We start from the raw sequence: 12,419 nt of genomic DNA, 5'->3' as shown, positions 1-12,419 counted from the left end.
ATGACTAATGATGTATACAGTCGAACCTCGATATATCAAACAGCACGGTGATCATGAAATAGTTCAAGATAACCAGAACTTGATATATAAAATCACGTAAAAAAAATTAATCAAAAACATGTACAAGTCAATCAATGAACCAAGGGTGCAATCGGGGATCGTTGTTCGGAGCGCGCGTTTGGTTGCGCCACGTGCCATTGGCCTAGGCCGTGCCGACTTCGTGAGCCACACAAATTTCCTCTGAATAACGATCCCCAACCACGCCCAAATCGTGGCGCAGTAAATACTCATTTGAAGCTTCCCACAAAGTATTTATTTCTTTGGCTGAAAGTACTGCAGTAGTGTAGCCTGCTCCTTATTGGCAGCCACATGCTTCACCACAACGTCCTCAACATAATCTAAACAATCCACAAGCGATAGGCCAGTGCCTTCTATTGCGCCGCAGTAGCAGCAAAGAAGGGCCAAAGCAGCTACGGCCTCAGTTGAAGTCGGGAGCGGGACATCATCAACGCTTGCGAGATCATGCAACCTCGGCAGCATCTTCAAGTTTGGCTGCTACTTCCGCTGCGATCTCCACGTCCGTCAACCGAAGCATATTAAAACACTGTCAATAACAAATTATGAAGTGGCGTCTGCTAAGGCGTCTATGAATGAGCCCGGTGAGCGCGCATTCATTATTCTATGGCGCGCTGTCACGTGTCTTTGTAGATGTAAACCGCCATTCCTCGCGAGGTGCGGCAGACACAGAGCGTGGCACCGAGGAGTCAGTGCGGCAAATGTAATGCGTTGATGTTGTCGAACTAGCCAAGCTGCCGCGTGCGTACGCTGCTACATTCAAATGGTGCCCTCGGTGATTTCGATGCGAGCTGCTGTAGTGCAGTCAGGAACGCCCATCACACCATCGCTATCTTCGAAGCTCGCCGCCTATCAGCAGAGTGCACGTGGGCTGGGATGGCGGAGTTCGATATATCCATTTTACGGCCAACCCCATTCGAAATAAGAATAAAAAATGCATGCGATTTTCAAGATATTATAGAGAGTGTTCGATATATCGAGGTTAGACAATACTATGAACACGAAAAATACATTCTAGGTGGGTAATACATATACTAAATATGTCAGAGGTAAAAGCTTGCACGAAGCACTACTGCCTTGACAGAGCCCTTGCAACCTAAGGGCCTGGAGACACGTGCTATACAGAACATTACTATTGCAGCAGCATCTTCTCGTGAGAGGATGCACTATGAATTTTTTGCTTGAGCTAATAACATGTCATACAACATTACTCAAGAAACCTAGAACTGCTTTGGTGTCAAACAACGGTTCTGCTCCAAGAAACATTCACAGATGGAGTGGGATGTGCTGGCAGTATGCTAGACAAAAGTGTTTCTTTCTCTCAGCTTCTGCTTCTCGACACTCCTAAGAGGATGTGGAGGGCAGTCAGCCTCTCACTACATCTACCACAGGTCAGAGGTCCATTACCAGTCAGCAGAAAGTTGTGGGTGCCATACGTGTGTCCTACAATGAGTCAACAGAATAGGACTTCAGTTCCTCGCGTCTTTGTTGTGGAGGCCTGAAAACCTAACTGTGGCCTAATTATGTGAAGTTTATTGTTAATTTGCCAGTGGCTTCGCAGCTTCTTTCGTAACCAAAGCTACAGATCTGTGGCAGGGACAGCTACAGTAGGAATAATAGCTTGTGATGCAACTGATGTGGCAATTTGCATATTGCCCTTGATGCCTGTATGGCCAAGCACCCAGCATAGTGACATGCTGGTGAGATACTGTATATACATAGGGCAAAGATCGGAATAGAGCTCACTAACTACCGGGTTTCTGTGCTTACGCAGTGACATTAAGGCTTTTACGACCCTTAGAGAGTCTGTGAATATAATTGTTCTTTTTTTTTTTTCATGTTTCACAATGGAAGATAGCGCAAAGGCTTCACCCGTAAAGATACTTGTTTCCAGGTGCAGGACATTGGATTTCGAGAAGGATGGACCGACTTGCTGCATAAAACACACTGGCATGTGACTTAGAAGTGTCTGTGTAAAATTCTGTGCATGAGTACTTTGAGTGAATTTCTAGAAAATACATCCGAACATGTGCCCCAGGAGCGTCTTGTCACCTCTACGAATTAACTATCACATTCTATAAGCTGCCACTGCCACGGCGGTAATGGCTTCGCTGGGGCCATCAGGCTATGCTTAAGGATTGGGACACCCACTTCCTCACAAAGTTTTCTTACGTGCAGAGAGTATAGTACTCTAGCTGCAGGTTGATTATTAAACAGCACTGCAGATGTGTTGTCGTTTACGGTTATGTAAGAGGGATGCAAGTGGTTTGCGTTCACTTTCAGAAAATATATAAAACTAGAGTAGTACATCCTTCAAAGATGGAGCAACCACTCGTTAGATTCAACGTTGAGACTCTCTACAGGACTTGTCCTGAAGGCACCGGTCGCCAGGCAAACACCTAGGTGATGGACAGGATCCAGCACCTTCAAGGCATTAAAAATAGCCGATTGATACACAATAGCCCCGTAATCAAAACATGTTCATATGAGGCTTTTGTAAAGGTTCATGAGGCACTTCCTGTCGCTACCCCACATTGTGTCTGAAAGGATTTTAAGAATGTTCAGTGTTTTCTAGGCATTTGTTCTTAAGGTACTTCAGGTGTGGAATAAACATTAGCTTCGTGTCTAAAATGATGCCTAAAATGTTTTGTCTGCTTACAGGTAAGGGTTGACCATGCAAATAGAGGCATGGTCTGCGACCATGCCTCTATTTCTTGAAGAAAGAACACAGGAGATTTTTAAAAGATTTATCCTAAATCCATCTTCCTGTGCCCATCTTGACATCTTGTTTAGGCCAAGTTGAACCTGTCGCTCACAGATGGCGAAGTTACAGGATTTATATCCCATGTGCACGTCATCAACATAAATGGAATAAAATATACTTCGTGGCATAAACGAATGTACTGAATTCAATTTTGCAATAAGAAGGGTACAAGTCAGTCGATCAAAGATAATGTCCCCCTGAGCCAGTAGGGGGTGAGAATGGGGTGAAGTCACTGCACAGCACTCAATTGCATAAACCATTGCGAGAGTGATATAGCAGTAGCGTTGCAATGCCCAATCATTTTTTCAAGCGAAGCTTGCATTGCCTCATTCGTGTCAGCATCAGTGTTGCTGTTGCTGTACGAAAAGCCCAAGCTGGGTGAAAATAAAAATTGCTTGTCCAGCTGCAGATTCGAACCACCAACCTCAAGGTTGCGAGACCACCACACTAACCATCATCATATGCGCTCTTTAAAGTGGGGTTTTATATGCATGAATAAGTAGATGCAGTGCAAGGCACGGGCCAATCACAGGTGTCTCCTCCCTCCGTAGGAGGGAAAGGGTGTGTTTGTTTGCCTCATGCCCGCCATTTCCCACCAGTTCATGCCCGGCAGTCAGATGAAGAGGCTGCGTTTGGTTCGTTCTGCCGAAGAGCAGGCTGCGTTGAAGGAACGGCAGTGGGAGAGGGCCACACTTTGTGAACTCACTCGAGAAAGGGCTCGTTGTCGACGTGCCAACCTTGCCATGAGGGTGCGCAAAGCTGAGGCGTTACGACAACGAAGAGCTGCGGATCCCAAGCTTCGCTTGCATCCCTCTTCACAGTAGTGGAAGAGTGGTCAATTTTTTTCTTGCACTATCGTTGAGATCGGCACTCATTTGCAGACTGCACATACCCACGAGAAGTGGCCATATCTTTAGATTGCACTACCTTTGAAATCGGCCCACGTTTTTGCTGCTGTGTCCCTCAATTGCTATGCACACACTAACACAGCGAGTGCTGTCGTTGGGCCGCTAGCTCATCATCAGCTACACTCTCGTTATAGGGCAAATAAAAACGATACTTTGCTCAACAGCGTCACTGGGATTCAAACTCGCCTTCGGCATCAGCCCACACTTTCAGCCGCACATTTCCATGGCAACGGCCCAGATTTTTAGACTGCACATACCCACGGGAATGGCCCACAAAAGAGGCTGGAAACACACATAGCTGATACAGAAAAGTGGGAGCAACTACCTAAGAGAGATATTGTCTTTAAGATGTTCTGCAAAATATAGAGCATATCAGCAAGTTCACGCCCTAGAATGTGCGCAGCTAAACCAAAGCTACCGTGAAGATGTCCACAACTTGCTTCTAATGTGCGCTATCTGTCCTGCATAACTGTGCCGTAAAACATGTGAAAGCAGACTAAATTACAACCATGGAATCTTCCTTTTCGATCGTGTTGACTTCCAGGATAATGATGACGAGCTTTGTTTTAGCTTTAGTTTTACTACTGAGGTAGCACTGACGGAAGGAGGCTCTCCTCATGCTTCATTTGGTGCACGCTTGAGGCAATTTCTCGCTAAAATGCCATTCAGAGCAAGATGGTGCAAATGAACACTCTTGGCGCAATTTGGTGCAATTGGCACAGCTGTTCTATGACTGTGTCCAGTCTGCTAGCCATCACCATAAGCCTAACCCAATATTGCCATCTGTTCAGTATGTGTAGTGACCTTTCGAGATTTTGTGGCCCTGCATTATCACGACCTCATCTTTTTTAAAGTACAGAGCACTCGCCTGTCAGCTCTCATGACAGCTCAAAATGGCACCATAGTCGTGGGAGGCTGAATGATGAATTTCGAGCATTGCCGTCATTTCTTTCTCTGAAAAACCACAAAATTGATGTCTTGATGCAGGTTTGGCGCAAGTTGAGACTTTTACCCAAATGTAGCAGGATGCAGCAGGTTTCACCTCTTGGTGCAGTTTGGCGCAATTATTGGCAAAGCCAACTACGTACCATCACTGGAGACCACATTCTACTTGGTGGTTTAGTCCAGGAACGAATTGGGACTACGGTTCAGCAATGTCTAGTGCAAGGCAGATCTATTCCCCAAATGCATTTGCCACATTTTGTGAAATGGCATTATTTCTTCTGAAATCTCTGTGAAAACATTAATTTGAGAAATACCCTCTGTCTAAGTCATTGCTTTTTGTCTGACAAAAATAACTTCTGGGACTTCCTAACCCTTTCAGGTGCCAATTAATTCTGTCCATTCAGAATTAACTATGCACAGCAGCAGAAAGAATCAGACTTTTAAATTCTTCAGTGAGTTTTCTCACAGAATGTGGACTCTATGCCAGAACTCTCAACAGGAATATCAGATATGAGAACATCAACAATTCATGTCTAGCATACTTGGAAAGCACATTTCCAGCACTTGAAAAATATGCCTGATATGAGATATTGTGAAAAATTAAGAAAGAAGTGGATGCACTACATAACGACATACAGACACTGACATAAAACAGCCAGCTGTCTACCTTTTTTTGCTAAAACACTTTACAAATACATATAAATTTAAATTTGCAGCATAGGTCCAATCAGAGGTGTTTCAACATGTATGCAACACATTTTAAATATAATTACTTTAATCAGAGCTTTTCTATTTGATGCAACCTTGGCATGCACAATTGTCTGCATGCAGCGTCTGAAGGGGGTTAACACATCCCCAACATGCCAACAGCAGCACCAAAAGTTTGTTTACACTTATACTAGGAATACAGCAGTCTTCAAGGGTTCTTTTTCCTACTAGATGTTCTTAGTAAGTTATGCTATAAAGCTTCGTAGTTTCCATACTTACTGATCACTACAGAAAGGAGTAATAACACTTGTAGTCAACAGTGTGTCTATCCACAAGTGGAGAATTGTGGACACTGAAAAATGGAGGACTATGCTTACCTATGCATACACCTATGCTGGATGACATCACGGAAGAAAATATTGTCTGCTGGTCTGATCTATTAAGTGGCACTCTCTTTTATATCTTCAGATTCTGATGGACTGGACTTGGTGTGCTTCTTCAAATCGGAGGTGAACAGCACCTGCATATTAAGTCATTATTAGCATTAAAAATGCTGAACAAATGACAAATGGCATCAATTAACACTTACAGACTGTGCCCAGCCAGCATAGGGGCCAAAGCGTTCCCTGAAGTGGTCACCTAAAACAGGTAACAAGAAAACTTGTTTAAAGAGATTCCTTTTTATACCTGTTGCACCATTATCAGCTAAGTATCTTAAAAAATAACCGAACTGGTCATTACACGGCATAACAATAAAATAATACAATTCACACAGAACAGTACAGCATGATAAAGTACCTCAATGAAGCAAAGCATAGTAAACTGTGGTGCTGCAAATAAGGTTACCCTTTCTCTTCTGAATGCCTTCAATTCGTTAGCTTGGACTAACATACCTCAGCAAGGTAGCCAAAATTTCCCACAAGACATTTTCTGAGACCCTTTCTTCATGCACAATTCTTTGTCAACACAACTTTTGACGACAAATTACTAAATACATATTCCCTTCAATTAAATGCAAACTAGACTCACCAATTTCTTTATAGGCAACTGCTGAAAGATTCTTCAGGGACCTAAGATGGGGCAGGTAGTGCCGAGTTGCCATGCGCCAGACATGCACATCAATTGGCACTGCCTCAGCCTTGTCCAGTGCCATTAGGCACACGCAGTCAGCCACCTGGCACCCAGTTACACATAATGAACATTTAAAGAACAAAGCTACATCGTAAAGAAAGTATATTCTGAGGACACACACACACTTCATGCCACATTAAAAGAGTATAACGTATTACTGCTTCCCTACACAGAAATGAATTTAAACGGGCGGTGCCAGTAACACTCTCCTCATTGCCATATTACCTATTCGCATATTACAGACCTTTAGCATGCATTACTGTCTTACACACTACCAATAGCTGCTACCATGACTTTGCATGTGTGGAGCTTATTGGGATGGCGCTCGCCAGTTGCAGTGATTGCATAACAACATGGCAGTTCCCAGGCTGCACACTTCAATCCTAATTCGCTCTCATGCTACTTGCTCTCTGTCATTACAGCAGGAAATAAATGGTAAAATCAGTCATCGCTTAGTCTCACCTCAAGCCAAGGACAAAGGATGTTCTGTCATTATTATAGAGATCAGCTGTCTGTTTCAACTCCGCTAGTATTGAAAAGGTTCTGCTGAGACAGGAAAGAGTGTTGAATTGCACCTAGCACATGGCGCCACAACAGTGCACTGTGTTGATCAAAGCTAGGTAAATGCTGTGGTGTCCTCTGGGCTGCTGCACTGGCCAGCGCTTATTGGAGGATGAGTAATTCTTCCAGAGTTCTTCCTAAGACAACCCACAGCAAGAGCTAACCACAAAAGGTCACGCACCTTCAGGATGCCTCTATCACATGCACTACACTAACAACCTCTAGTGCTATTGGAGCAATTTCTGTCATTGCACTGCACGTTATGAAGCATGGTTTATTGAAAGCGCAAAAAATCATTACAAATGAAAAAAGGGGTCACAGGAAGAGAGAGGCTTGAAGTGATCAGCAGTGTAGGTGGTCAAGGGAAGCCTCAGCCTGGAGCCAACATTTCAACAAGGGCACACACCTTTGTCAGGGCAATGAGTGTTTTGCTTGGCAGTATGGAGCAGAACAAGTACAGTTTGTTCTCATGTTGAGGGCTCTTTGGAGCATTCGATTTGAGGACACAAATTGAATATTCAATTCATTAAATGCAAAAGTTTTGGATATTTGCTCACCTTTAATGAACTTATTAAACACCCAAATGGTTGCACTCAACTTGCCATTAACACACTTGTGCTAGTAAATCTACCGCTGCTTTGGTTTTTATAGTACTTATAATGAACATTTGGTACAAGCATGGCTTTTTCCTTTCATTAGGAGCCTATGTTTGTCTAGTTCATGCACGTGTCTGCATGTTTTCTAGTGCTAGTGCTACAGTCACTTACGAACTGAGCTGAAGTGGAAGTGTGAAAATTAAGTTGGCTAAAGCCAAATAATCATTACTGGAAGTCATACCTTTGCACCGACACCAGGAAGTTCAACGAGTTGGCGGTGCGCCTCAGCATAAGAGGCACCCCTAAGTGATTGCAACCACATAGGATCCCGTGTGGCAAGTGCCTTGGCCGTGCCATGCACATACTTTGCTCTGTATCCAAAGCCAGCAGCCCTCAGCTCTGCCTCAACCCCTCCTCGGTCCATCTGCGCAGCCTTGAAGGACATGCCACAACACGGCTTCATTTCACAATGAGTAATGTGTATTGCAAGTATACTGCTTCTGCTTGCACAAAGTCACAAATCACCATCAGTGCCTTGTAGGGCTTTTGGTTATATACATGACATAGGGCTGACTATTTTCCAGGAAGCTATAAAGTTTTTATTTTTATTATGTTTTGTGCTTAATAAGGTCAATAAAGCTTTCATAGTTGATAATATCGAGCATTACTGCATGCAAGTATTCACACTTTAACACCTATTATATAAATACGTGCAAAATTGAGTTTTGTCATGACCTTCCTCCACACAAGGTTTAGGCTGTACTGTACATCACTACACACAGATTAGGTTAAAAGCGCAAGCTATTGTGGGTGTCACTAAGGGATTTTAGCAAACGATAGATGCAAAGGAGGTCTCAGACATTTACTCTGCACACAAAATAACCTAAGTTGTGTGTGGGTTCTGCACATGCACGGTGTAACTGATGTCATTCTTTGAGTATGCTGAAACCTTGAATTTGCTATTTCAAAAAGTTTCCATTTTCAGGTATGGGCATGCAATTCTGACCCACAGCTATAATATTGATTGCTACTTATTTTATTTATTTGATACTGCAAACCACGAGTCAAAGCAGGAGTGGGCAAAAATATATATAAGAACAGCTACTGTTACAAAAATATGTAAATAAAATAAGTGAATACAAGAATACTTCACATGTTAAGGAAAAAGTAAAATGCATCAAGGCTATCGAAATAATAAACACAAACTATTCCACTGAACCAAGCAACACCAAATTCTGAGAAAGGGAATTCCAATCATTTAGTGTCCTCGGAAAGAAAAAAATATGTATCTAACAATTTGTGCAGGCAAAATTCAGTTTCATGCTCTTGTTGCACTTATGATGAGAGGCTCTGACCTTTCCTTTATAAGCTCTTCTGGTCTTAACCCTAATTTTGCAATGTAAACTGGGCAACTGGTTGTTGACATTTAATGTGAAGCATTCTTTGTCCCATTCCAGCACTTTGTGGTAGGCAAGTAGGTAGGTTCCTGTCTCATAAATAGAAATGTGCAACTGATGATGGGATCGAATCTGTCTTCTGGAACAGCAGCCCAATGCTTTAGCCATTGGGCCGTGATCGCATACGAGTGTACACAAAGCCAACTAGCTCTTTCAGATGTTTGGTACGTGCGTCGTGTGCCAGTTTCTTGCGTAATTTCCTCGTGGCAGCTAGCACTTTGAGATACTGTGTTAGACTGTGCCACCATTGGGACTGGCCCAGATTCCCCAGTCCTTTCCTCGTAACACTACGCAGATGCTGCATGACATTGTACCACCTTCAGGATTGGTCCAGGTTGAACAGGTTTTAATGTTTCTTTGCCCGAGTACAATTGCCATTGTCGTTTTAACATAGGCATGGGAAAAACACGGGGAAGGCGGGAGATGGAAATTCAAGACTATGAGCAACAAGAACATGGTGAAAGCCAGCTCCAGCTTTCACCTTATTTTTGTTTTGCTCATTACATAGACATAGGTACAGGCTAGTGGGAACACTGCTAGTGGGAACTTCACGAAGCTCATGGCATCGCTGTGGGAGTGCCCCACCACTGGCCCCTCATGAAGTCTTGCAGTGAAGGCATAATTAAAGCAATTGGCAAAAAGCCTGGAGAGTCATCTGCTATAGCAAGTCATCTGCCAAGACTTCACGAGGCGTTGGAGGTAACGCTCCGTAGAGCGCTGCCACGGTCTCTTGTGTTACCACTAGCAGTGGCCGCACCTGTACATATGATTGTAGTTGCAGATGTCACAATCAGCGTTTCTCTCAGTTACGCTTATCCAGTACTTATGTAGAACCCAACAATCGGCATGTCATAAACTCGCCATGAACAGCCAGAGTACATATCATGCCGTAGCCCACATATGATCGTTGTTACTGGCACCGACGTCTTGCTGCTGTTGTCGCACACACTCTCGCATCACACACACACACAACTACTTGCCTTATACAAACACATTGGTCCACCTGGTGACACCTTACAGATCCTCAAACAATGCTGGATAGCATCCACCTGGAAAATGCTTCACAAACATCGAATCCCATGATGCGTAGGACCTGCCTTAATTTTTTTTCCTAGACTATTTTTATCGACTGCTGTGCAGTGGTCCCAGATGACGCTGGCGTATTCAAGAAAGTGTCCATTTATAAATTTGTATACTTTTAGTTTTAACTCAGAGGTGTAGCCACCTAAGTTGTGTATTAAGAAACCTAGTTTTCACCTTGCACTATAAGACATATAAGCTATATGTTTTGACCATTAGAGATCGTGATCGGCTATATATACATTTTGATAAAGTGTTGCAAGAATTACATACCGTAGGAAAGGCATAAAAGGACCCTTCTTTGCCCTCAAGAAGCTTAGTTCCATACATGGTGCACAGCTTTTCAACCATAGAGCTGATGCTGAAATAAAAGAAGTGAAGAAAGGAAATTGTTGCTGTCACAGTTATCGTAAAAGTGTACGGTAAAATGCAGTTTCAACAATGTTAGAGCAGACAACAGCACAGAAATCTGCTTGCTATTACAGCCCACCATGAAGACTTTCCTCTGTTATGCTTTTGCAAGCTTGTACAAAGAAACGGTTATTGTTGCTTGCTTAAAAATAAAAATTATTTAGAAAGTATTTGTCTTCAATATGCACAGGGGCAAAATTACTGAGCACTTGAGTAGATGTTATAAATAAATTAATGCATCCAGAAAAAACAGGCATTTGGATGAAGGCATGACATGTAGAAATTATTTGGGACTGACCGAGTGATGTTATTGTTGGATGAGCAAATGAAGGCCATCAGAGCCTCTAAGGGCTCTTGTCGCAGTACTCTGATTCCTGGGAGGTAGTTCGCAGTTGCCTTGAAGGTAGGGTCTACACGACACCATTCAGTGTAGAGGCTCTCTAAGTCCACTCCCAGCTGAAAGTAGTCTCTCAAGAGGTCTTCATTTTCTCCTGATGACAGACTCTCCAAGCGTTTCCGCTTTCTGCTGCGGGATACTGCGGGTGAATTATCAATATTTGGAGAGCACAATCCATTGTTAACAACATTGAGCACCCGGTAGTGGATGTTTCCGTCGTCATCCTGCCTCAGGCACCATACCCTGCCTGCAAAAGTACTAATCCATTCAGAGTGGTTATTCTTCTTCCACCTGCACGTAAAAATAAAAAAAAAGCGATCAGCGCCTCTTCGAAGTGACGAGCTCGTTTGCATTTTTACTCTAGCCGGTAAGACAATGGCCATAAGCATTGTTGTTTCTATCATACTGTTCTGGGCAAGGTTCTGACTGGTGTTGCAGAAGCCGCGGGACGTTTTTTTCTGCAGCCCAGCACATGTGAACGGGGAGTTTTAGAAATCGCAGTACCAAAGTTATTATACAGTACGGCGTGACTGACTCGGCACAAGCGCCGCAGCCGCGACAAAGTTTGTTCGACGTACATCCAGCAACCAAAAAAAGCGCCCCGCGACTTCTACAATACCAGTGAGAACCTTGACAAATGTACTGTTGCGCCAGCTTCAGGAGCGGCATGCAGAACCTGCACGCACGCTCGATTCAAAACTTACCTAAAAGCTTGCCCACACGTCAGTGTCACATCCAGATTGAGTTGTCGAGCGCTGCACTTAATGACTCCTGATGACACCATGTTAACGTTTAAGGTAAATTCTAGTGCACTCTTAGCTTTTGCACAAATAGATATTTTTTGCCTTCGATCACGAGGTAAAAAGTTCGTGTCAGACGTGTTTGAACATGTAAGCCACACTCGCCGGCACTTTGGAATATGGCGCGAGCAGACGCGCGGGAGAATATCCAGCTGATGACGATTGTGATTCTTGAGGCGACATCGAGAAGTGGCGCGTTTTATTTATTATTTACAAATACTGCTGTCTCAATACATGAGACATAGCAGGAGTGGATACACCAGAGATTAGATCAAAACAACATACAATGAATTTGAAACGTAATTACAAAATGTGGTTAGACAATTCTTTCAAAAACTCTTCATTGGGTTTTTCCCGCAAGGAACCAGCTAGGTTGTTCCAAATTTCAACAGTGCTTGGAAAAAACGAATACTTAAAACAATTTACAAAAGACTGGAAAGGAACAATATTAAGTGGGTGTGAACGGCGCGTGGCACGCCCAGTGGGATGACTGAAGGAAATCGGGGCATCAATGCAACTTTGGCCGTGTACAATCTTGTGTAGCAAAGTCATACGTTCAAGTGTGCGTCGATGAGCCAAGGGTTCT

The 12,419-nt window shown here is 43.4% G+C and overlaps 1 protein-coding gene across 5 annotated transcripts in view; it reads right to left on the bottom strand.

Moving 5' to 3' along the window:
- Ogg1 (8-oxoguanine DNA glycosylase) overlaps positions 1-11,986 on the bottom strand; it is a 70,670-nt gene extending 58,684 nt beyond the window's left edge. For all 5 annotated transcript variants that reach the window (XM_055063603.2, XM_055063604.2, XM_050196090.3 and 2 more), the window contains exons 1-7: positions 11,738-11,986; positions 10,935-11,324; positions 10,499-10,586; positions 7,930-8,121; positions 6,430-6,574; positions 5,990-6,039; positions 5,778-5,920 (exon numbers count right to left, since the gene is read on the bottom strand). In XM_055063603.2, the coding sequence (XP_054919578.1) occupies positions 5,840-5,920; positions 5,990-6,039; positions 6,430-6,574; positions 7,930-8,121; positions 10,499-10,586; positions 10,935-11,324; positions 11,738-11,817 (1,026 nt within the window). In that variant the 5' untranslated portion in view covers positions 11,818-11,986 and the 3' untranslated portion in view covers positions 5,778-5,839. The remainder of the gene's footprint in view (positions 1-5,777; positions 5,921-5,989; positions 6,040-6,429; positions 6,575-7,929; positions 8,122-10,498; positions 10,587-10,934; positions 11,325-11,737) is intronic.
- Positions 11,987-12,419: the final 433 nt, after the last annotated feature.

Source organism: Dermacentor andersoni, chromosome 1 (genome assembly GCF_023375885.2).
Source record: "Dermacentor andersoni chromosome 1, qqDerAnde1_hic_scaffold, whole genome shotgun sequence".
NCBI classification, from domain to species: Eukaryota; Metazoa; Arthropoda; class Arachnida; order Ixodida; family Ixodidae; genus Dermacentor; species Dermacentor andersoni.
This window is presented reverse-complemented; position numbering and strand designations above follow the sequence as displayed.